The following is a 21,350-nucleotide window of genomic DNA, read 5'->3' as shown; positions in this document are numbered from 1 at the left end:
CTAGGCCATGTGTCCTTGCCTGTCAAGGTCCAATTTGTTGAGCTGTAATATCCTGTGGCAGTGAGTTCCACAGGTTAACAATGTGATGCTGCTGCTGCTGCTGCAAGTGCATTTGCAGCTCTGTTAGGACATTTGGGGGATGTTGGCTCTCGGCTGTTGGGCATGTGGGCGCTCAGCCGTCAGACATGTACCCATACGTACACTTTGGCACGCGCCTGCACACAGGTGTCACTTTATGCCCAGTTTTAACAGCCAGTCTGTCCGTCTGCTTCTCCCCAGCACCATCTCCTCCATCCTGGGCGCCTGGCTGGACCAGTATTCTGAAGACTTCCGCAAGCCCCCAGACTTCGCCTGCCTCAAGCAGCTCATCTCCTACGTGCGCCACAACATCCCTGGCTCGGACCTGGAGCGGAGAGCACGGATCCTGCTGGCCCAGTTCCAGCAGCAGGAGCACAGCGAGGCAGAGGCAGACGGTGAGCGGCGCTTCCTCCCCGTGCCCCTTAGTGCTCTGTGTGGTGTGTGTCCTGGGCTTCCCCAGGGATGCCTGTGAGGAGAACTGCGTGTGAGGGCCGTCGACGGGGCCTGGGTGGAAAGGAGGAGGGTTAGCACCCCGGAGGATCTCCAGAGCTGAAAAACCTGCCACATGACCAAAGCCGAATGAATCCACCTTTAAATGAGTCCGTTCTGTTCTGCCCTGCCCTCTCGAGCCCCTCGGACCTCTTCGTGCCCACAACAAGGGGAGTTCAGTTTGTAAATGACCCTGGGCGGATTCAGTCTGGGGAAGGATGCTGGCTTTCCTTGCAGTGGGCGGGAGTTCCTGCAGGCACCTCCGTGCGCCCTCCTGGCCTGTACGAGATGGGTGGCCTGAGGGGTGTGAGCGTGTCTGTTTGTGTAGGGGGAGGGGAGAGCGAGCTGTGTATCGGGATGTGGGAAGGGGAGTTAGGGGGAAGGGTCTGGCTGTGATGTGGGGTGTCTGTATTTGGGGTGAAGTGTGTAACTGAGGAATGGAGGGTTGTCCCTTTGTCATTTTCCCCCTGTTTTTCTCAGCTGCGGACCAGACCAGCTGCACCTTCCGGATAGTGGAGGAGAACGGGCTGGGGGAGGGGAAGCCAGACTTCCTCGCCTTCTCCCAAGAGATGGTGGCTGAGCAGTTCACGCTGATGGATGCTGTGAGTATTGGCTGCTGCCTTGGCACTGAGTGCTCTGCCCATGTGCTTGGGGTCCTGCCCGTGCGCTCTCTACTGTCTGCCAGGGCCTGTCACGCTCTCGCTCTCCTGCTTGCACGTTCCCTGCTCAGAGTTCCCTCGAGAGACCCGTCTCCAACCCTCTCTCTTCCAGGAGCTGTTTAAGAAAGTGGTGCCTTACCACTGCCTGGGCTGCATCTGGTCCCAGCGGGACAAGAAGGGCAAAGAGCACCTGGCCCCCACCATTCGCGCCACCGTCTCCCAGTTCAACAGCGTCACCAACTGTGTCATCGCAACGTGCCTGGGGGACCGTTCCCTCAAACCGCAGCAGAGGGCCAAAGTGGTGGAGCGGTGGATTGAAGTGGCTCGGGTAGGACTGTCCTCTGTGATGCCAGCCGTTGCCCAGTGGGGTCTTTCTGGGATGTCCCTTGCTGGTGCTTGAAGCAGTGTAGCCCAGTGGATAGGGCACTGGCTTGGGATGGGGTTCAAACCCCGCTCTGCGACCCTGGGCAAGTCTCAACTTCCTGGGCCTCCGTTTCCCCCACTGTACAGAGGGGATAATGATACCCGTTATAAAGCCTTATGAATGGGGATAAGAATTGTAACTAATGGCAGGAACTCCCTGTCCCTGTCCCACCTACCATGCCCCCACTAGAAAACTAGATCCCTCTCCAAGGAGCCCATGGCTGAGGGGGACCAAACTGAACCCCCATCATCTGTGGGTTTGAGTAAGTGGGGTTCAGCTCTGACATCCCTCTGCCTTGGACTTTTGATTCTGCAGAATGAAAACTCGGCCAGTGCGGTTCTGTAGAGCTAAAGTCGCCCATTCTTGTCTGTGTGAAGGGAGACCCCCGTTTGAGGGGCCTAAGCCTGGGCTAGGACCTACCTGAAAAAGGTTTGCAGGGAGGGGAGGGTGCAGATGGGACTCGAGATGCTAAGGGGCCAGCTGCCCAGCTGTGCTAAATCAGCATAGCTCTGACTTCAGTGGAGCTGCACTGATTTACACCAGCTGAGGATTTGGCCCTAAACATCTCCATCGCCAAAGGGGGAAACCAATAACCATTGCCTGGCTGCCATCTTTCCAACTAACATTAAACCTTGCTGCCTCCCTGTCTCCCCTCAGGAGTGTCGCATCCTAAAGAATTTCTCCTCTCTCCGAGCCATCCTCTCCGCCCTGCAGTGTAACGCGGTTCACAGGCTGAAGAAGACCTGGGACGAGGTGTCACGGTGAGTGCAGCCCCTTGAGTCCCATGGCCGGAGTGTTAGCATAGTTTGGGGGTTCCCATCTACGCCACAAGCTGTAACGCTGTCTGACTCACGTCCCAGGGCTATAGCCAGGCCTGGTGATCGTGCAGATGGCACTGTGATCATTTCACCAGCTCTCCTCCTGGAGTGTGCCCGAAAGCCAGGGACCAATGTAAGACATTTTGCTGTCTTATCAGCATGAGGAAACTACGGTAGATCCCACACGTAAAATATTCCTGGATACCCTCCAAAATGGCAGAACTACCCACTAGAGCTGTGATCAGCTGGGTCCTTCCCAGGGGCATGGACCAGCCTGGAAGGGAATGTTTCAGGCAGATTCTCAGGCAAATGAGGCCAATAAATCTGCGAGCCAAAGGGGAAGAATGGCCATTCTCCCAAGGCATGCTGGGAAAATCTTCTCCATCGCCTAAGAAAGAATCCAGGATACAAGCTGGTGTTTTGGGGAAGTGGAAATTTGGAGAATGAAATGGACTCGTGGTCTACTAGCAGCATGGGGCTTAGAAAGGGGCATAGGCTTGCACAAGAAGAGGGGAAGACAGCCCCAAATGGGATGGGGACACTGGTGCTGATGCCTCCTTGTTTCGCCCCGAACAGGGAGAGCTTCCGCACTTTCCACGAGCTGTCGGAAATCTTCTCGGATGAGAACAACCACTCGCTGAGCCGGGAGCTTCTCATTAAGGTACCAGGAGCTCAGAGTCTCTCTACACATGGGCTTGTTTCTGAACCGGGGGTGGGATGGGAGTTTACTCTGATGCTGCCCAGTCTGCAGTGAGGATGTGTGGAGCAATGGGAACGGGTAGTGAAGTCTATAGCAGCACATACCATGAGTTGCTAGAGGTCTTGCATGATCTTTAAAGCCTGCCCCTTACAGACACACTAAGTGTGCACACACAAACTTTTTGCACGCTCTACACCCAATGGGAATGTATATGGGAGTGTGGGTGATTTTAAAACCGAAATGAGGATTTCCTCTGAAATATTTGCATCTCTGATGTTGCAGCCTTTTGCTAGGACCTGAGTGTCAGGAAGTGAGAGACTTGAAACTGACTGGGCTATTTCGGCTGCCCAAGATGAAGGGAGAAAGGGGCATGTGGTTTGTAGAATCCTCCCCAGTTTTAACTGTCAGGCAGTGTTTATAATGCACACAGGGAAACTAGTTTTTCATGGGCCAGATCCTCAGTCTACGTAAATCGCTGGATCTTCAGTGGAACTACATCAGCTGAAGGTCTGGCCCAGAACTTCCAACTGGACAGTTTCCCTTTAAGTCTGAAAGGGGCAGAGCAAGGCGGCATGTTGTGAATGGCTGATGCTGACAGCCTGGACTGCTGAGCGTGGCTCTGATTGGGCTTGGGCTGCAGCCAGCTCTGGCAGCAAGGAAATCCCCAGCGAGGGCAGAAGATAAGTAGGGGAGAGGCTTATCTATGAGAGAGGAGTGTCTGCAGAGGGATTCCCTCCCCTTATCTCCCTGGAACAGAGGTAAAGGAGCTCTGGCTGTGTGAGCCCATGCCAGATGCCGGCTGTGAGGTGAACTCCTGGACTGGCTCCTTGCGCATGCACACACTGGTGCTCTCTCTCATATATGAGCGCTTGCTGGTCTAGTGTGTGCAGCCAGCACTGCGGCAGCCGCCCCCGCCTGTTAGCTGCCTAGAAAGGAAGTAGCCGACTTGGTGGCCAAACCAAGACTGCATCTGAAAATCTCTCTAGTGGGCCTGATTCTGCTCTCGTTCACACCGCCATGGCACAAGAGTAACCCGGCTGATGGCAGCAGCCTTACACAAGTATGCAGTGGGTGCGAAAAGAGTATTAGTGCCTGCTTGTTACTGTATTGCCCAATGTCATGTATGGAGCTTTCATTCTGGCTCCATGTAGGGCTGGGCTTAATGGTTCTGCGCTGGAATCGCCTGGCTGCCTGTGGCCACAGGGTCAAATCCCAACATCAGAGGGGTGTGTATAGGATGTTGTGCACCAGGTGGCTGCTCTGCCCCAGAGGTGGCTGCATTTTAGCAGCCCTGCACATACAGAGAGCCTATCCAGAGTCCCACTGATTCATTTTAGTGTGAGCAGTGAGTGCTCAGCCCTCCTCGGGCTCAGGCCCAAAGCTTGTAAAATGCTGCTATAGAAATGTCCATCTCCGCATCAGGGCGTTCACTTGGACGTTGCATCCCATCTCTGTCTGGGGCTGAGATCACAAAATCCAAAAGGGAACAAAACATCCCTTTGATGAGCTATTAATATGTACGTGTGTGTGTGTGTGTGTGTGTGTGAGACGGAGAGAGAGATTGAGATGAGGGGAGGGCAGCATGACTCATATCGGGTGAGACTCCTCCTGTTTATAGCATGAATGCTCAGCTTTGATCATGTTCCCACCCCCATAGAGACAGAGGTCTTGTCCACATGGGATTCTATACTGGTATAAGGTAGGGTGCGAATTTAAACCATTCTCGCTATACCAGCTTAACTCCCCTTGTGGGCGCTCCTGTTCCGGTAGAAGAGGGCCTGGTTTCACTTGAGCGAATGTCGCTTTGGAAGCTGTTTAATAATAATACCCGGCTCTTTATCTAGCACTTCCCCTCTGTGCCTCGGTTTGAGAGCTACAGGTGAAATGTGCCTGAGGTCACCTAGCAGGCCAGTGGGAGAGGTGGGAACAGAAAACCAGGTCTCTTGCGTCCCAGTCCAGTGCTCTGTGCAGTGGGCAGCACTGTTTAAGATGAGCCAGAAAAAGCCACTCTTCGTCTGGGATAAGTGTGTCCGCAGGGGGAGTTGTGCCAGTAGAACTGTAGCAGCTTAACTGTGCTGGTCTAATTCTGCACCAGAAAAGTCTCCCACGTAGACAAGCCCTTTGCCCCTCAGCAGGTGGGTGGCACTTCTGTAACCCTGCCTGGGTGGGGCACCTGAATTTCTGTCTGACAGCATGAGCTGCAAGGCAGGGAATGGGACTTACCCAGGGTTTGCAAAGCACTGTCTGAATTCTTGCCCCGGGAGGCCTGATCTTAGCGATCAAGGAGAGCCTCTAGCAGGGACGTTAGATCAATAAGCCAACCTGTGTCGTCTTCCCACCAATCCAGGAGGGGACGTCCAAATTCGCCACCCTGGAGATCAACCCGAAGAGGGCCCAGAAACGGCAGCAGCAGCAGCGGGAGATGGTGAGTGGCGTGGCCGCCCGTTGCTGGTAGCTCACTCAGAGCTCTGCGGCCGTCGCTTGTGTGGGGCTCACCCCGGCTCTCTCTCCTTTTCCAGGGCGTGATGCAGGGCACCATTCCCTACCTGGGCACCTTCCTCACAGACCTAGTGATGCTGGATACTGCCATGAAAGACTTCCTGGATGTAAGTACCCCCCCCCCCCCCCTCTGCCTGGCTTCCCTCACTGAGCCCTGGAGCTCCAAGAAACTGGCCGAGGGAGGCTGTGGCTGAAAATAAAGGGCTGGATCCCTGCATGGTGAGACTCATGGGTACATTACTGAACTCACGCTGCCCCCTAGCGTGATGCAAGGCCTCGCCTGTCTTGCTCTGCGGGATCGGTTCCCAGGGGGAGGGGTTATTGGCGGCTGTGGGAACCGTTGCTTGCAGGTTCCCTGTAACCTTTGTTTGATTTCTGTCTTTCAGGGGGGGCTGATCAACTTTGAGAAGAGAAGGAAGGTGAGAGGTGTTCACGTACAGCCGAGCTTTCAGCTTGAGCAGACCTGGGTTAGAGGAAGGGGCTGACTTTGTGCATCCAGGCAGCTGGGGTCCTGCAGATACCCCAGCGCAGTTGGGCTCCCTCATTCTGCAGTCTGTAGCACTGAGGCTTCAGTAGCTGGCTCTGGGGGAGGGCTGGGGGTCTGGTCAGCCCTGGGGCTCTGTGATTCCATGTATGGTGCCCGTCTAAGACACACACCCCTACCTCATGGGGCAGGAGTCTGGGGGTCTGGTCAGCCAGTAGGAGCGGGCCTCATTCTGTCTCTGCCTCGGCTCCCTGCAGGAGTTTGAAGTCATTGCCCAGATCAAGCTGCTCCAGTCGGCCTGCAACAACTACAGCTTCACGCAGGAGGATCGCTTCGTGGAGTGGTTCCATGGCGTGGAGCGGCTGAGCGAGGCTGAAAGGTGAGCTGGGCCCGGAGCCAGGGGCTTTAGCTACCGGTCCCTCTGCAGGGACCCAGCACCTTCCTCCTCTGGATGGGCCTCCAGAGCGTGGGCTGTTCTGCTGCTCACCCTCCCTCTGTGACGCTCTGCTGCCTGGACCCATAGAGGGACCCTTTGTCTCCTTCAGATCCAGGCTGCTGAAAATCTGCGGCTGAGCCCTTAGGCCCGTTGCTCTGTCCCCTCCACTGTGCGCTGCTCTGAGCAGCCTCCCTGCGAACCCCAGCACACTGGGCGAATCTGGCACTGGGAAAGGGGTGCAGGGTTGGTGACCCTGCAGACTGACTCCCCCAGAACAGGGGGTGTCTAAACACCTGTAGCTTCCCTGCTCTTCGGTTTCCAGGCTGAAACCCCAGGACTTGGACCACGACCCCACCTTGCACCCCAATTCCTGAGGCTGTCAGAAACCTGCGGTCGCCCTAGTGCTGCGGGTGGGCTCCAATCCGTTCCCTCCCCTGCACTGTTAACATGGCTAGCTCTGGAGGGGGACCCTAGCCTCACCTGACTGAATCTCTGCTCTCTTCCCCTCTCCTAGCTATAGCCTCTCATGTGAGATCGAGCCCCTGTCCGAGTCGGCCAGCAACACGCTGAAGGCAAAGAAAAACACAGGCATCATCAAGCGATGGAGCGAGTGAGTCTCCCTGCTCCCCTTCTCACCAGGGCCCCGAGCAGAGACGGGCTGCCCAGAGCTAGCGGCCAGGCCAAGCCGTGGGGGGTGGTATTTGGGTAACTGCTGGCTGGCATGTCACCCCCCAGCCCCCCGCTCTTGACCCAAGTGCTGTGGGTGAAACCAGCCACAGCAGCGAAGGGCGCCATGGGCCGGGAGTAAGGGGCGATGGCCGAGCTGGGGGGGATGGGGCAGGTGCCCCGGCTGCACGGTGCATGTCCGCTTTGTTCCTTCCTGACCGTATCTGTCTCCCCCGTCCTGCAGCCGGCAGGTGCCGAGCGCCGAGCCCTGCACTAGCGGCAGCTCCCATTCCAAATCCTTCGACCAGCTCAAGTGCGGGCAGTACCTGTGCAGCGGGGACACGGCCGACTCGGTCAGCGTCACCTCGGCTGGCTCCAGCAGCTCCGACGTGGAGGAAATCAACATCAGCTTCATCCCCGAGTCCCCCGACTGCCAGGAGAAGAAGGTACGGGGCAGCTCGCTGGGCTCTCCTCGCACCCAGGCGATCAGGAGCCAGGTGCGCCCATTGCAGCCCCGCCTCTGCCCTGGGGGGTGGGGGTTCCCCCCACGCGTCTCCTAAAGGCTGGTTCTAACCTGGAGCAGATGGGAGGCTGAGCCCCTCTTCTTCCATCCCTCCCGTCCAAGGCATGAGTGGGGGTTGTCATTGGGAATTCCCTGCCCCCCCGCTGTGGCTGTAACTCCCTTGAGCAGAACCCCCCCTCCCCTCCTGGCCCTGGGGGTGCGGTTGGGGGAGACACCCCCTTTCCTCTCTGGATGGAGTTGCTGAAGCCGGTGCTTGTCCCTCCTTCCCCCCAGTTTTGGGAATGCACCTCACTCTCCTCCCTGGACACGTCGGGGATCGGCTCTGGCTCCAGCAGTGCCTCCTCCTCCTCGGTCTCCTCCACCCCGGTGACGGCCTCGCGCACCCACAAGCGCTCCGTCTCGGGCATCTCCAGCTACTCCTCCCTCTCCCTCCCCCTCTACAACCAGCAGATTGATGACTGCTGCATCATCCGGGTCAGCCTGGCCGTGGACAATGGCAACATGTACAAAAGCATCCTGGTGAGCACTGGGTACCCGCAGCGCATCCGGGGGAGGGGGCTAGTCTGGGCTAGCGCATCCTGGGGAGAGTCTGCAGCGTGCCCAATCCCAGAGCCTTCTGAGGCAGGTGTTTGATCCTCACAGCACCTCCTGGCGGAGCTTGCAGCGGGAAGGACAGAGGGCGATTGCTGCTGAACTAACAAGCAGGGGGGCATGGGATCTGTCTTAGGCCTGGCAGCCACTTCTGGGTCCTTGTCCCTGATCCCTGGATTGATGAGCACTCTCCCCTTCCAGGTGACGAGCCAGGATAAGACCCCAGTGGTGATTCGCAAGGCTATGGCCAAACACAACCTGGACGGGGACCGGCCGGAAGACTACGAGCTCGTTCAGATCATCTCAGAGGAAAGAGGTACCTCGGGGTTCTGCTGGGACCCTGCCTCTGGCATTATTAACTGCCCCCCACAGTATCCTTCACTTCCTCTCCCCTTCGGTATGGGGCTGTCACCCCAGACTTCTGCCCCTATCATGAGATGGAGCGTGCCCTCACAGCGCCCTGTGCGAGCAGGGGCCCTTGGGCAGTTCAAAGACACCTCTGCTGGCCAAGGGAGACTAGAGCGTCCTGCCGCTGGGATGCTTAGCCCGAGCCCTTAGCTCTGCACCACCCAGCTGCAGAAGCCGCTGAGAGGAATGAGCTGTCCCGGTGTTTGCTGCTTCTCCCAGGCCAGCTGGGACCAGGCCCTGCAGAATTGGGGTGGGGAAGCTAATGGAGCCATTCTGAACTTTGTGACGTTTTGGGTCTGACACATGTTTTGTCTGACGCGGTCCCCCATTCCTAGGGCCTTCTGGTGTCCCTCGTCGCCTGAGCTGCCCATGTTACACTGGGGTATGTCTACACAGAAGCTGGGAAGTGTATGTCTCGCTGAGCTAGGAATTACATGTGCTAGTGCCCTAAAATAAGGCCTAAACTTTTAACGGGGAGAGAAATGAACCATTGGAACAATTTACCCAGGGTCAGGTGGATTCTCCAGCACGAACAGTTTTCAGAACAAGAGTGGATGTTTCTAAAAGATCTGCCCTGGGATTTATTTTAGGGAAGGTCTGTGCTCTACAGGAGGTCAGATTAGATGGTCACAACAATCCCTTCTGAGCTTGAGATCTATGAAAACAGCAGCCAGCACTGCAGCTGCGCAGCCAGGGAATTGGGCTGGTGACCCGAGGATAGACCAGAGCTCTCTCGTAGGGCTGTAGTCGGGTGGCTAACCCCAGCTGCTGGGGCTACGCTATTTCAGCACAGGAGCCTGAGTAGAACTAGCCTGTGTACATCTGGCAGCTGCTGTGTAGGCAGAACCTTAGATGGAGCTGTCCACAACTCCTTCGAGGGGATGTGCCCCCCAGGGAAGGAGCTACTGGAGCTGCTTCTGCCATCACTTCCTGGGGAGAAAGTTCCCCTAGAGTCGTAAAAGAAAGGATGGCCCGGGGCTTAGGGTACCAGCCTGGGCTGCTGGAGACGCAGATCCTGTTCCCTCTCCACCACAGACTTCTTGTTAGACCTTGGGCAAGTTGTGTAGTCTGTGGGCCTCAGTTCCCCCACCTGTAAAATGGGCCCTCCCTCCCAGATGCTCTGGAGCCAGAGAGATTCCCTGTGATCCTCCCAGTAGCTGAGGCAGCCCCATGCCGCTCTCCTGTCTGTCAGGGAGGTGAGCACCATCTCCGTCCTGCCGAGGCTGCAGCACTCGGCCAAAGTTAAATGTGAGTCGGCGGCAGAGTTGGGGCTAGGACCCAGGGGCTCACCCTGTGCAGTCCCAGCCTTACTCTACCTCGGCTCCTGGCTACGTGTCCTTCCCCTTCCGCGAAGGCAGCCGGAGCCCGTGGGTGACTTAACTGAACTCTCCTTGCAGAGCTGAAGATCCCTGACAACGCCAACGTCTTCTACGCCATGAACTCTGCCGCCAACTACGACTTTGTGCTAAAGAAGAGGGGCTTCTCCAAGGGCGTGAAGATCAAGCACGGCTCCAGCTCCACCCTGCCCAGGATGAAGCAGAAGGGCCTGAAGATTGCCAAGGGCATCTTCTAGCCATGGCTGGGCTGCGCCCCTCGCTGACTGGGCTTCGAGGGCAGCCTGCTCTGGGCCTGGCTGCTGGTCTATCTTAACGCCACCCGGCCTGGGTGAGGTGAGCCAGCCTGACCCGCGAGGAAGGGTGTCGCTCTCCTGGAGCTGCATGGGCGGGTGTGGCTGTGGCCTCTCAGTGGAACCCTGCGTTCCGAGCCGGGCGCTCTCCTACACGCAGGCTGGGTTTTTAACTCCTTCCAATGCGTGACGCTGCTGTGGCCGTCGGGTCGCCCCGAGCTGGGCCCTGCCTCTCTGCCTTAGGTGCCTTCTGTCAAAGAGCGGAGGAGAGGACTACTTGCCAAGGGCCCCCTTCACCTACCTGCAGGGGGGGCACATGCAGGGAGTTTTAGCGGACTCCCTGGAGCGAAAGAGCTGAGCTGTCCCTCTCCAACGGGGTGTATCCCCTCCTGTGCTGAGTCGGGCCCTGAAGCTGCTTTCCCTCCAGGTCCCTCATTCCACTTCTGGGGTAAACTGGCAGCATGACCATTTTGCATCTCCCACCTGCCCCTGGGGAGCTGCACTTTGCCTCTGGACCATTCCCCTAGGGACACGAAACTGGAAACCACGCAGCTGCTGCTCCACAGGATCGGTGGGGCATCCTTGGTGTGATGACCTGGCCGGTGGCTTTGACGACTCAGCTCTGCAAGGCTGCTTTTTCTTTCTACTGATCCTCTGGGTTGGACTCCCGTGTCCCTCCAGTGCTCTGTCACTTTCAAACCTGCACCAAAGATCAAATGCCAGTGTCTCTTCGTCGGCAAAAAATACCCAGCCGGAACTGCCATCTGAGCCAGGAGGAGCGGAGCCAACTTCTGTACAAATGTCTGTAAATAGAGACTTTCTTTTTGGTTGGGTGGGAGAGGAGCAGCCAGGTGGGGCTAACAGCCCTGGGCTCCATCCACCCAGCCGCCAGAAAGTGCCACTTACATTGGGCTTTACAAAGACTTTTTTAAACATTTGACAATGAAATGGAGGAGGGGTGTGAGCAAACTTTTGTAAAAACAAACCCCTGATGTTTACTGAATCTTTTTCAATATTTATTGGTTGTAAATAGGACTGTCAAATGTGTACATTTTTACTAACCCCTCCCCGCCCCCTGCTTGTCTTTAAAGTTGCTGGGAGCCATCTTTGTAATGGCTGCCTTCTGTTGTGTGCAGGAGTGGAAACTTTTCCACGTCCCCTTTGTTTCTTTATCACTAACAGGGAATTGCTTCAGCAGGGGAGAGAAAAAGCGGAGTTTTTTAAATCACTGAACAAAACACTCACAGTGGGGGCTCTTTGTTCCTGGAGCTCCTCAAGCCCTTTCCTGTTTATGCCCATGCCCCTGCCCATTGTAGCAATGCTGGTGTGCCTGCCAGCTCTGGGAGCAGACAGGACCTTTCCTGAACAAGCCTGTAGGAGTGCTAGTCCCTGGGAGCTCTGTCTCTTAGGAGCCAGTTCTGTAGGACCCTGTTGGAAGTTGCCACCTGACCTGCATGTCTCATCTGTGCTGTGACTTGGGCCACGCAGGGAGGAAAGCTAAGACAGAGGTATGTAGAGGTAGTGTCAAGCTGCGGGGAGCATGTGGAGGGAAGCTCTTATCCCAGCACGACTGTATCCAGCGCATGCTGACCTTTCCCGGGACCTGCCTGCTCTCTTCCACCCCACTTCTGTCTCTAGCAGCTGCTTCTCGGTTGGGTTAGTAACTCCTAGCAGGGCCTTGGGCCTGTCACTCTGGAGTGTTGCTGCTTTGGGGTCTGGCCTGGGCACTTTGTAAAGGGCATTTGTTCATGCATCTGCATGGGCCTAAGCTTCAGGAAATAATCTCTCTCCTCTCCTTCCCTCCTCCGCCCCCCAGCTCCTGCACATGAAGGGAGCCATGGCCTCCTTGAAGCAGGAGCCCCTCCTCTCTCCATGGCCTGCCTACAGCACCAGAGCTGCTCCTGCTACCACCTGTGTCTCAGTGGCCCCTTTGCCAGGCACAGCACTTAACAAGCTGGACCTCCTCCGCTGGAGGCTGAACGAGCGACTGCACGGCTGTGCTGCAAACCAAACCTCTCCAGCTTCCGCCAGGCAGCTGAACCTGTCCCCTCCTTACCTGAGGAGTATTATACTATCAGGGGAGGCTGGGAGGAAGAGATCCTTCACCTCCACGCAAGGACTCTCTGCAGATCAGCCAGCATGGCCAGCCTGCAAGCCTAGGGCGTTCCCTTACCCTACACTACGCTGTGGCAGAAAGTGCCTAAACGCTACTGTCTTGTGGGGGCGCCCTGGCTCCAGAGGATCCTACAGGGTGAACTGTCACTGTGAAATATTCCCTTAACTCCCTATGAGAATGTGAACACCCCTGCACCCCACACACTCACAAACTGACCCCACCCCCACTGCCCTCTCCACTGGACAGCTGCCTGCTCAGCTTTTGTACTGCTCTGTGCCTGAACACCTGTGCCCACTCCTGAAATTAAAGGCAGGGCAGGGTCAACTTCCCTGTCTTTCCAGGTGGGCTCAGCTCGCCCCGGTGTATATGTGATCACTGAAGCTGGATGTATTATATGTATGTATTTTGTAACACAACTTCAATGAAGGAGCACACTGAGCGGTGTGACATGTACACAGCAATGTAATTAGTCTTTGCAATAAAATACCAATGTGCAAATGTCACAGCCAGGAGGCTCTATGCAGTTTGTCCTCAGGTGCTGGCCTACCACAAAAATGGGGAAAGGACAAAGGCTGGTGCTGTTCCTGTGAAGCCCTGGGCTTCTCACCAGCCAAAAGAGGAGCTGGGAGGGACTGATGCCTGCAGTGATTGCTTGAGTGAGTGAGTGACATTTTATTGCTAGGAAAAGAGTGAGGCCCTGAGGCAATTGACAGGATTTGAGTCACTGTGTTTTTTCTATTACTAGCAGGTCTGCTCTTTCAGATGGGAGCAGAGATGGCCCTGCTGGATTGATGTCAGCAAACTATCTACTTCTCACCTAAACAGACTGGACCCCAGGTTTCCAGCACTGAAGTAGCATTGCATTAGGCCACTGAATCCCGCAGCGAGAGCAAAGGAGGAGGGTCAGGACCTGACAGCTGGTCGTAGCTCTACCACATTCTGGGGTAAGTCAGCAACATGCTGGGCCCCAGTTCCCCATCTGTAAAACAGGGCTAAATATCTAGTTAATATGGTAATAGAGATTTTAGTAGGGTTAGCACCATGCCTGCATGAAGGCTTAGGGCCAAGTAGCGTTAGTGAATTGATCTCATCGGGTGTAGTGCAGGAGAAGCAGCCAGCTTTCTAAACAGGGCTCTTCTGTTGCCGAGAATTGTCAGTCAGTGACAGCTTTATGAAAGACCCCCATTTCAAGCAACTCCTTTGAAGTCTCTCTGTGCAAGGTTTGACCTTTACATGAAGAGCAATTTACTAGGTCAAGATGATGATGCAGGTTTGATGAATGGCTCCATGCAACAGGTGCCACCAGGTATATTTTTCACAGAACAAAACTGCCCACTAAATTTGATGCCACCCCCCTCTCCCACCAGCTCTGAATGTTCTTAGGGAAAATTCTGTTGCAATAAGTAGACCGGAAGAGGCCAGGAGGTGCAGCCAGAAACAAGCATTTAATCAGAATTTGGCGAGGAGGAGTTGTTTTTTTACAGAATTGGTTTGCTGGCCTGGCTCTAATCCAGGAAAGGTAAAGAAAGGTCGGGCAGGCTCTGGTAGGTCGTATTCCAGAACTGCACGTAGGAGGCTCTCAGACCTTGCTTCACCGAATCATAGTTGATGTCGCTGTTGATTTCGAGGTAGAAGCTCTCCTCCTGAGTGTAGGGTATCCACCCAATGGGCACAGTAGACTCCCCTTTGTTGGGGTCACTGAAAAAGCAGACAAAACAGCTGGTATTAAATGCAAAGCTGCCAAGGGGCTCACAGCCCTGCCTTTCTAATGGCCTATAAACCTGGGAGAGGGAAGCACTTGCCTGCACACCTTTCGAGGAGCTAGACCTAAACCTTGGGGTTAGCTGTCATGGGGCTGCTGGGCAGAGAAATGTTTGTTAGTACAGTGAACTGCCACGGTGCACACCCAGGTTTATGCTGGAACATCACTACCTCACCATCACGTTCAACTCAAGATCCCAGGTCAGTGTGTTTGCCATTCCCCTATAGCAGGGGGACCTAGTGCAATCTCTGCTCTAGGAGATCTAGGGGCCACCTACATGTGGGTGGGTGCTGCAGGTGTGACAGATTCCCCCCCTGCTGTGGGAAGATTGCTCACTGGAATTTTGCATCAAGCTGTGCAACTGGCAGGGCATTGCCCCACACAGGCTGAGTTCCTTACCCAGTTCTGGCAAAGTTGGTCCAATAAGCTATCAAGGCCTTTGAGACGGTCCTGTGCTTAGGCCAGTAGCCCAGTGGGGTGCTGAAGGGTTTCCCAAAGACATATTGAAGGTCATCTGCGTGGTCTGCCCCTACCCAGCTGGGGTACACAGGCATTCGAGAAGGCTGGGAGAACACATAGGAGTAAGTCTTGGCATTCCTACACAAACCAAAATAGATTCTCAGCAAGTGAAGAGGATCTGCACCAGCATTACTCCCTATGCACAAAGTCAGACAGTATTGGCACTGGAAGAGGTTTGGTCTCGCAAGATCCATGCACTGTCAGGTTAAAATCATATTACAAATACTTGCCCTTCAATTTTACCTTGGCCACCTTGACTTGAGCCGTACAATTTTTTTTTTTTATAAAACCTGTTTCCATGGGAATCTTTAAATGTTTTCTGGGCCCTGTGAGTAAAAGTATTTGACCCCACAAAGACACATTCGTGGCTGAACTGAGTCACGAACCTACTCGTAGGGTGGATAAAAATCAATGATTTTTAAAATGTAGGTTTATTTTTAAATAGAAAAAACCTAATTTGGAATGAAGATACATTATTAAGGCTTAAATTTACTATAACCTATTAATCATTTAAATTAAATAAAAAATATTAAGCAGTACATATTTGCTCCCAAAGTGTTAAAGGTAATCAAGTCACTGGCTGAGCCCCTAGAACCAGAGTTGAGGGGCTAATCCAGTTTTTGACAGCAGTAGCCTCTTCTGCAGGTGCAGAAAGAATTTATTTTTTCAGCTGACACAGCTCAATGACTAGCTCAATCAAAGTTGAGAAACTGACCGGGAGTTGCAAAAGCAGGAATGCTTGTTTTCCCATATGACTAAAAATGAGGTCTAAACTTTTGAAAGACAACAGTGACCAGAAATAATCAGTTCAATTAACTAACTACAGTTGATACTTTAATACAAACCATGTTATTTACAGTAGCTTATTTTAAAATCCTGGTTCTGTGCATTTAATAAAATTTCAGTTTCCATCCAAATGCAGCTTGACACAAGTAAAAATATTCATCTAGTAGATTAGAAAATGGTTACCCATGCATTTAAGTAAAAATTAAGCTAAACTATTGCTTTGAGCTATGGTGTAACCTCCTGGGTAGCAAGAGAACCTTTACACTTAATTTACTACAATTCAACAGGTTTGAGTGGCTACCAAGCAATGAGAATCAACCTTTCTTTAGGAAAATAAAGAGCAAAACAAGATTCCAGTGACTGTTTCCAGCTCGCTGATTTAAACCATGAGTAAAGTAGCTGAATCACAGACTCTGCCTCTGGGCCCATCACAACCCTCTCTGACTCACCTAGCGTTCGCATTATGCAGAGCAAGTGCCTGCTGCGTGGGACTCAGGAAGAGGTAGTCTGTCTCCAGGTCCACCACTGTCCTTTTCATGACCTCCTGGTCAGGTTTGTCATTCCACAACTGGCTGTATAGGGAGAATGCGGCATTTGCGGCCTGCACTCCCTTCTGTAGAGTCAGCCCCTGCACCAGGTTGTAGACCTCATCTCTGAAAAGACACAAAACATCTTAACTAGGTCCTGGTTCTGAGCTCAGTGCTCAAAGCAATAGATCTTGGTGGTATAGATGAGATACCTTCAGGCAGTAGGCTGCCACTGTAAATCCAGCTCAAGGGTGACTGCAGGTTACCATCATCCTGTGACTCACAACTGGTAGCTCAGCCTGGGAAGACAGCTGGAAGCTAAGCTTGGTGTAGCTGGTGAACGTGACTTTCACTTCCAGCCCTGCCTGGGTTCAGTTCCTGGCTCCGAGGGATTCAGCATCTCAATTTTCTATCCCTTTTCCCTTCCCAAAGAGCAGGAAGGAGCCAGGGGGATTTGGAGCCCTCTAGAATACTGTTCTATAGAGGTCCTTGTGCCCAGTGACTTGGTACAACTGTTGCCCACTGAGTCAGCCTTGTTCTTTACACGCTACTCATGAAGCCAAGAAACTTTTGCTTTCTGGAACGCAGGATGTCTGACAGGTGAGGGACCCAAAAGCCCCCACCCAGATGTGGGGGGAGAGAAGCCACAAAGTAGTTTGAAAGCTGGAGGAAAAAAGGAAGAGTTCTCCTTTCTAAGCCCCTGGCTAAACGATACAAGAGGCAAAGATCCAGGCTGGCTCTTGGAAACTGCTCTCTGACCTGCCATTGCATTCATATGCCACATCAGCCCTAGCCTTTCACATGGCAGGAGTGAAGCTGGCTCTAAACAGGTGCTATTTTGGCCCAGGCCTGATCTGCAGCGGTTCTCAACCTTTCGTATAGGTGACCCCTTTCACACAGTAAGCTTATGAGTGCGACCCCCCCCTTTATATTAAAAACACTTTTTTATATTTAACACTATTATAAATGGTGGCAATAAAGCAGGGTTTGGGGTGGAGGCTGACAGCTCACAACCCCCCTAAGTAATAATCTTACGACACCCAGTTTGAGAAGCCCTGATCTATGGGAGTGCTGGTGTTGTTGACAGGGTGCCCAAGCCAGTCATTGCATTGCCAGTTCTCAGGTGCTCTCCTCATTGGTTATCCCCTTCTCGACAAAAGCCCAACTTGCTTTTCCATTAAGGGCAGCTGCAACTTACGCTGTGATCTTCACAAGCGGGCGGTTGATAGCAGGCATGTCAAAGCCAGCGAAGAAGTGCCCGTCCATGTTGTTTACGCCCGCAATGTAGTCAATGTCTGCAGCGTTAGCGAAGAGATTCTCTGGCCGGTCTGGGAGGAAATCTCCATCAACCACAGGAATGAAAGAGAGGTAATAGACTAGAGGATCTGCAGGAGGGAACAGAAACAGAAATCCACTATACATCTGTGAGAGGAGCCAACAGCCCTCGTGCCTACCATGGCCGACAGCTGCTTTGCACAGGGAGCTTCTGGGTGACATCCTGGCCGCACTGGCATCAATGGGAGTCTTGCCACTGACTTCAGAGGGGCCAGAATTTCCCCCGTTACATAGTGGAAGGTGGGCATATAACTATATACTATAGACCTCTCACCTAGCACACCCTATGGCTGCCTTGCACAGGGAGCTTCAGGGTATATACAGTATATAGTACAAGACAGGCTTTAGCCAGATATCACAGACACTGCATTAAGGTGGCAGGGGGGCGCAAAACAGCAGACAGCGGTGTCAGAGTCAGCTAACTCGCCCACCCAAGGCTACAGAAGAGTGGGGCTTGCTCCTGAGCGAAAGCTCCTCCGTTCGTTCCAGCCATGCTCACCTGCTGCAAGCAGCAGAGGATTCAGACATGGGGCTGCAGTGCAAACAGCAGGCCAGCAACCATTCTTGTGAAAAGCTAGTCCTGTATTCACTGAATTGGCAAACAACATTTCCCTACCAGCTGTACTGAGAGTGGGTCTTGCTGGCTCATATGCCCCACCTAGTGGCCCAACTGAAAATTGCAGGGCAGTGGCAATTTTTGAGCATTGCTCCTGAATTCTGCTCTCTGCTTTCACAGAATATAAAGGTTTCAGAGTAACAGCCGTGTTAGTCTGTATTCGTAAAAAGAAAAGGAGTACTTGTGGCACCTTAGAGACTAACCAGTTTATTTGAGCATGAGCTTTCGTGAGCTACAGCTCACTTCATCAATGAAGTGAGCTGTAGCTCACGAAAGCTCATGCTCAAATAAACTGGTTAGTCTCTAAGGTGCCACAAGTACTCCTTTTCTTTTTACAGAATATAAAGTGTGGTAAAGTACTGGCCAGTACAGCCGTCTCCAAGGGACACAGAGGTTGTGTTAAGCCATGCCATGGCTACCTGGGTAGTGCAGCTCCACTGTGCTGAAGAGAGAGGCATCTTTTCCAGCATGATCAATCCCAGTCAGTACAAAATGTACTTTATTGAGCTGGGGGCTGACATCTTCCCTTATCGAATGATCAACATAATGTCCCATCTGCTCATTGACTGGGCTCTGTGGGCACGCAACACACAGTGCCCTGATTCCCATCCTGCTAGCACCTACTGACTCACATTGCAGGTGGACCATCGGCAGGTGATAGGCCAGCGTCACAGCCTGGGGGTCGGTGACCCGGAGGCAGTTGCCCATGGCCGTGGTGTTGTCCGTAGGGCAGCCCACCTTCTCTGCCACCTTTGGGACATGAATGAGAGAAACCACCCTGTAGTTACACCCATAGCCATTGTTGGCGCAACCAGCCAGGAATTAGCACTGAACTAATACCCATTGGGAAAGGGGGAGTTTCTTTTTAATCCTAGAGGATTTTGTTTGCAAGTCTCCATCTCTATGGAGTATTGTCCTGCTCTGAACACTTCTGGTTTTGCTTCTGCTCCTGCTTATTAAATCACCCTCAGTTTTTCACATGCAAGACAGACCTTTAACTGCAGGAAGTCTGGCCAGGACAGCTGGCCTCAGCTTGGGAGTATCAGTGCATCTCTGAATCCAAAGGCCTTGGACAACTGGAGCACCATTTGTCCTCCTGGAGCTGTAACTACCATGCAGCTTCTCCCAGGCTCAAATCTGACAAAGACCCTGGGAAACTCTTGCTTCAGGACACTGCCCTACTTCTGGAGTCCACTTTACCTTGGTAGCCCAGAAGAGAGGGTTCTCCTGGATAGCCCAGGGGCACAGGCCGACTCCGCTTTGGCTGATGCCTCGTTTGATCAGCCCCTTGTTGTACGGAGATAGTGTCTGCAACATGGAAGAGAAATAAGAAGGTTATTTGGTATCAAGTCCTGAAAAGATCCTTCTGTATTCTGGCACGGCCATGGCAGAGAGCGCCAGCTCCCATCCAGGCTTTACGTGGGACTCAAAAGTCATTAGCTCTTTTCAAGTCTCAATTACAGTGTCTCAGGAATCCAGGGACTCAGTCTTCTAAACCACCAGGCAGCTGAGGTGCTCAGCTATAGGGCCAGCAGGGCAGTACAAGAACCCCTATAGGAGAACAGAACTGGGGCTGAAGATAAAGAGATGCTGTTACAGTAGGGGAACCCTAAGGTGGGACATCACTTGGGAAAGCAGCACCCTCCAGATCTGGATTTGGAAGGTTTAGAAAGGACATTTCTAAATCAAAGCTGAGAGAGCAGCTGTGAGGAAAACAATTACTTTATCAGGGTGGGCTGCTCAAAACGGGATGTTAATTAACCCACTGTGGCTGGACCTACTCCCGGGACAGCACCTGCAGTGAGAAAAGACCAGCAACTGTTATGGGGCAGTTTCAACCCTTCACAAAACTGAGGGGAAAAGGAACCCCATGATGGCCCAGCGGCAATCACACACCTGTAACGAGACACTGGCGGCACCAGCTGACTCCCCGAAGATGGTGATGTTTTCTGGGTCGCCCCCAAAGGCCTTGATGTTTCTCTTCACCCACGCAATGGCCATGTGCTGGTCCTTTAGCCCGTAGTTACCTGGCCAAGGGAAGGCATTTACATTTCAAGGAGGAGAGTTGAAGCAGTGAGGCTCAAAGCCCACCCTGCCCAAAGCCCCCAGCTCCGCTCAGTATCAGAGCTGGGGTTAGAACTCAGGAGTTCCTGGCTCCTGCGTTCATGTCTATATGTTTTGTGAAGCTGTGCGTTCAAACAAGGGCTTTTTCCCTCTCAACACCCATGTTCTCCTCATGCCACATGCTGAAAAGAAACCAAGATCTTGTGCTGGTGGACGTTATCCCCAGCTATCACAGAAATCACTGCAGTATCTTAACTCTGCTAACCGTCTGGTCAGATAGGAGAGACAAGATGTGCTGGGTGGGTACCCAACCCATCTAACCAACGCCAGCTGTGCCTCAAATACCCAATCCACTTGCAGCCTCTGCTCCAAGTATAAACGCAGGCCCTCTCATCCCGTGAGAGAGATCTCTTCTGCCACACTCCCCTATACAGAGTGAAGGTGGCACCCCGCCGTCCGTGTGTGTGAGAGGGGGGCAGGACACGAGACAGCTCAGTATGTTGTGTGAGGGGAGTGTGGTAGCAGGAGATACCCCAGCGTGTGCGGAGTAGAGGTCTCTGGAGCAAAGTGAAGTAGCTGCCATACCTGGAATACTAGCATCCCCCGTGCTGAGGAACCCCAGCGGTCCCACTCGGTAGTTGAAGGTCACCACGATGACCTTTCCTCGCACTGCGATCTCCTGGCCGTCGTAGAGGTAGTTATCGAGGAAGTTAGCGCCCTGCCCACCTCCCACGAGGAATCCGCCTCCATAGATCCATATCATCACCGGCAGATTTGTGGACACTGCAGGGAGGGACAGACCACACAGAGTCAGACGAAAGCCCTTCCTTGTCCAAATGAAACCCAAGTCCCTTGATGCCACGTAGGCAGGATACCACCTGTTGGGCCCATTCATCAGCAAGTATTGCCTCACTCAGGCATAAGCCAATCTCTTGTGTGAATATAGAAACATCTGACTCCAGGTCCACCTGGCCATAGACACAGGCAGATGATTCATCATGACAATGGACTTAGGTCTCAGCTACTTTGCTCTATCAGGGCTAAAGGAGCCTGGGGCAGCAATACAGTGCAGAAGAGACACCCAGCATGGAACTCCAATCTCTACTCGCCAAGAGAAGCACAAGCTCTCCATGGAAATGGGTTCAGTGTTGTCTCTAGTATCACCATCCATCCTCCCAGAGCCTGCAGGGAGGGTCATTTCCACAGAAACACAGTGCTTTGCA

General features: G+C 53.5%; 2 protein-coding genes across 10 annotated transcripts in view; one reads left to right on the top strand and one right to left on the bottom strand.

Moving 5' to 3' along the window:
* Positions 1-13,023, top strand: part of RALGDS (ral guanine nucleotide dissociation stimulator) — a 98,481-nt gene extending 85,458 nt beyond the window's left edge. For 4 of the 9 annotated variants that reach the window (XM_043530114.1, XM_043530113.1, XM_037879856.2 and 1 more), the window contains 14 exons: positions 280-473; positions 1,048-1,169; positions 1,339-1,554; positions 2,308-2,411; positions 3,045-3,129; positions 5,516-5,593; positions 5,688-5,774; positions 6,054-6,086; positions 6,409-6,530; positions 7,102-7,197; positions 7,498-7,699; positions 8,050-8,295; positions 8,569-8,683; positions 10,173-13,023. In XM_043530114.1, the coding sequence (XP_043386049.1) occupies positions 280-473; positions 1,048-1,169; positions 1,339-1,554; positions 2,308-2,411; positions 3,045-3,129; positions 5,516-5,593; positions 5,688-5,774; positions 6,054-6,086; positions 6,409-6,530; positions 7,102-7,197; positions 7,498-7,699; positions 8,050-8,295; positions 8,569-8,683; positions 10,173-10,348 (1,876 nt within the window). In that variant the 3' untranslated portion in view covers positions 10,349-13,023. Of the gene's footprint in view, positions 1-279; positions 474-1,047; positions 1,170-1,338; positions 1,555-2,307; positions 2,412-3,044; positions 3,130-5,515; positions 5,594-5,687; positions 5,775-6,053; positions 6,087-6,408; positions 6,531-7,101; positions 7,198-7,497; positions 7,751-8,049; positions 8,296-8,568; positions 8,684-10,172 lie in introns of all 9 variants that reach the window. The other 5 variants (XM_037879860.2, XM_037879859.2, XM_037879855.2 and 2 more) reach the window with 2 other exon arrangements.
* A 921-nt stretch (positions 13,024-13,944) lies between these two features.
* CEL (carboxyl ester lipase) overlaps positions 13,945-21,350 on the bottom strand; it is an 11,522-nt gene continuing 4,116 nt past the window's right edge. Inside the window, exons 4-11 of the mRNA XM_043530115.1 lie at positions 20,713-20,910; positions 19,960-20,090; positions 19,264-19,371; positions 18,696-18,813; positions 17,311-17,497; positions 16,035-16,238; positions 14,680-14,877; positions 13,945-14,216 (exon numbers count right to left, since the gene is read on the bottom strand). Coding sequence (XP_043386050.1) covers positions 14,024-14,216; positions 14,680-14,877; positions 16,035-16,238; positions 17,311-17,497; positions 18,696-18,813; positions 19,264-19,371; positions 19,960-20,090; positions 20,713-20,910 — 1,337 coding nt within the window. The 3' untranslated portion in view covers positions 13,945-14,023. The remainder of the gene's footprint in view (positions 14,217-14,679; positions 14,878-16,034; positions 16,239-17,310; positions 17,498-18,695; positions 18,814-19,263; positions 19,372-19,959; positions 20,091-20,712; positions 20,911-21,350) is intronic.

Source organism: Chelonia mydas, chromosome 16 (genome assembly GCF_015237465.2).
Source record: "Chelonia mydas isolate rCheMyd1 chromosome 16, rCheMyd1.pri.v2, whole genome shotgun sequence".
NCBI lineage: Eukaryota > Metazoa > Chordata > Testudines > Cheloniidae > Chelonia > Chelonia mydas.
Note: the sequence above shows the minus strand (reverse complement) of the source record. Positions and strands in the feature narration are given on the sequence as shown.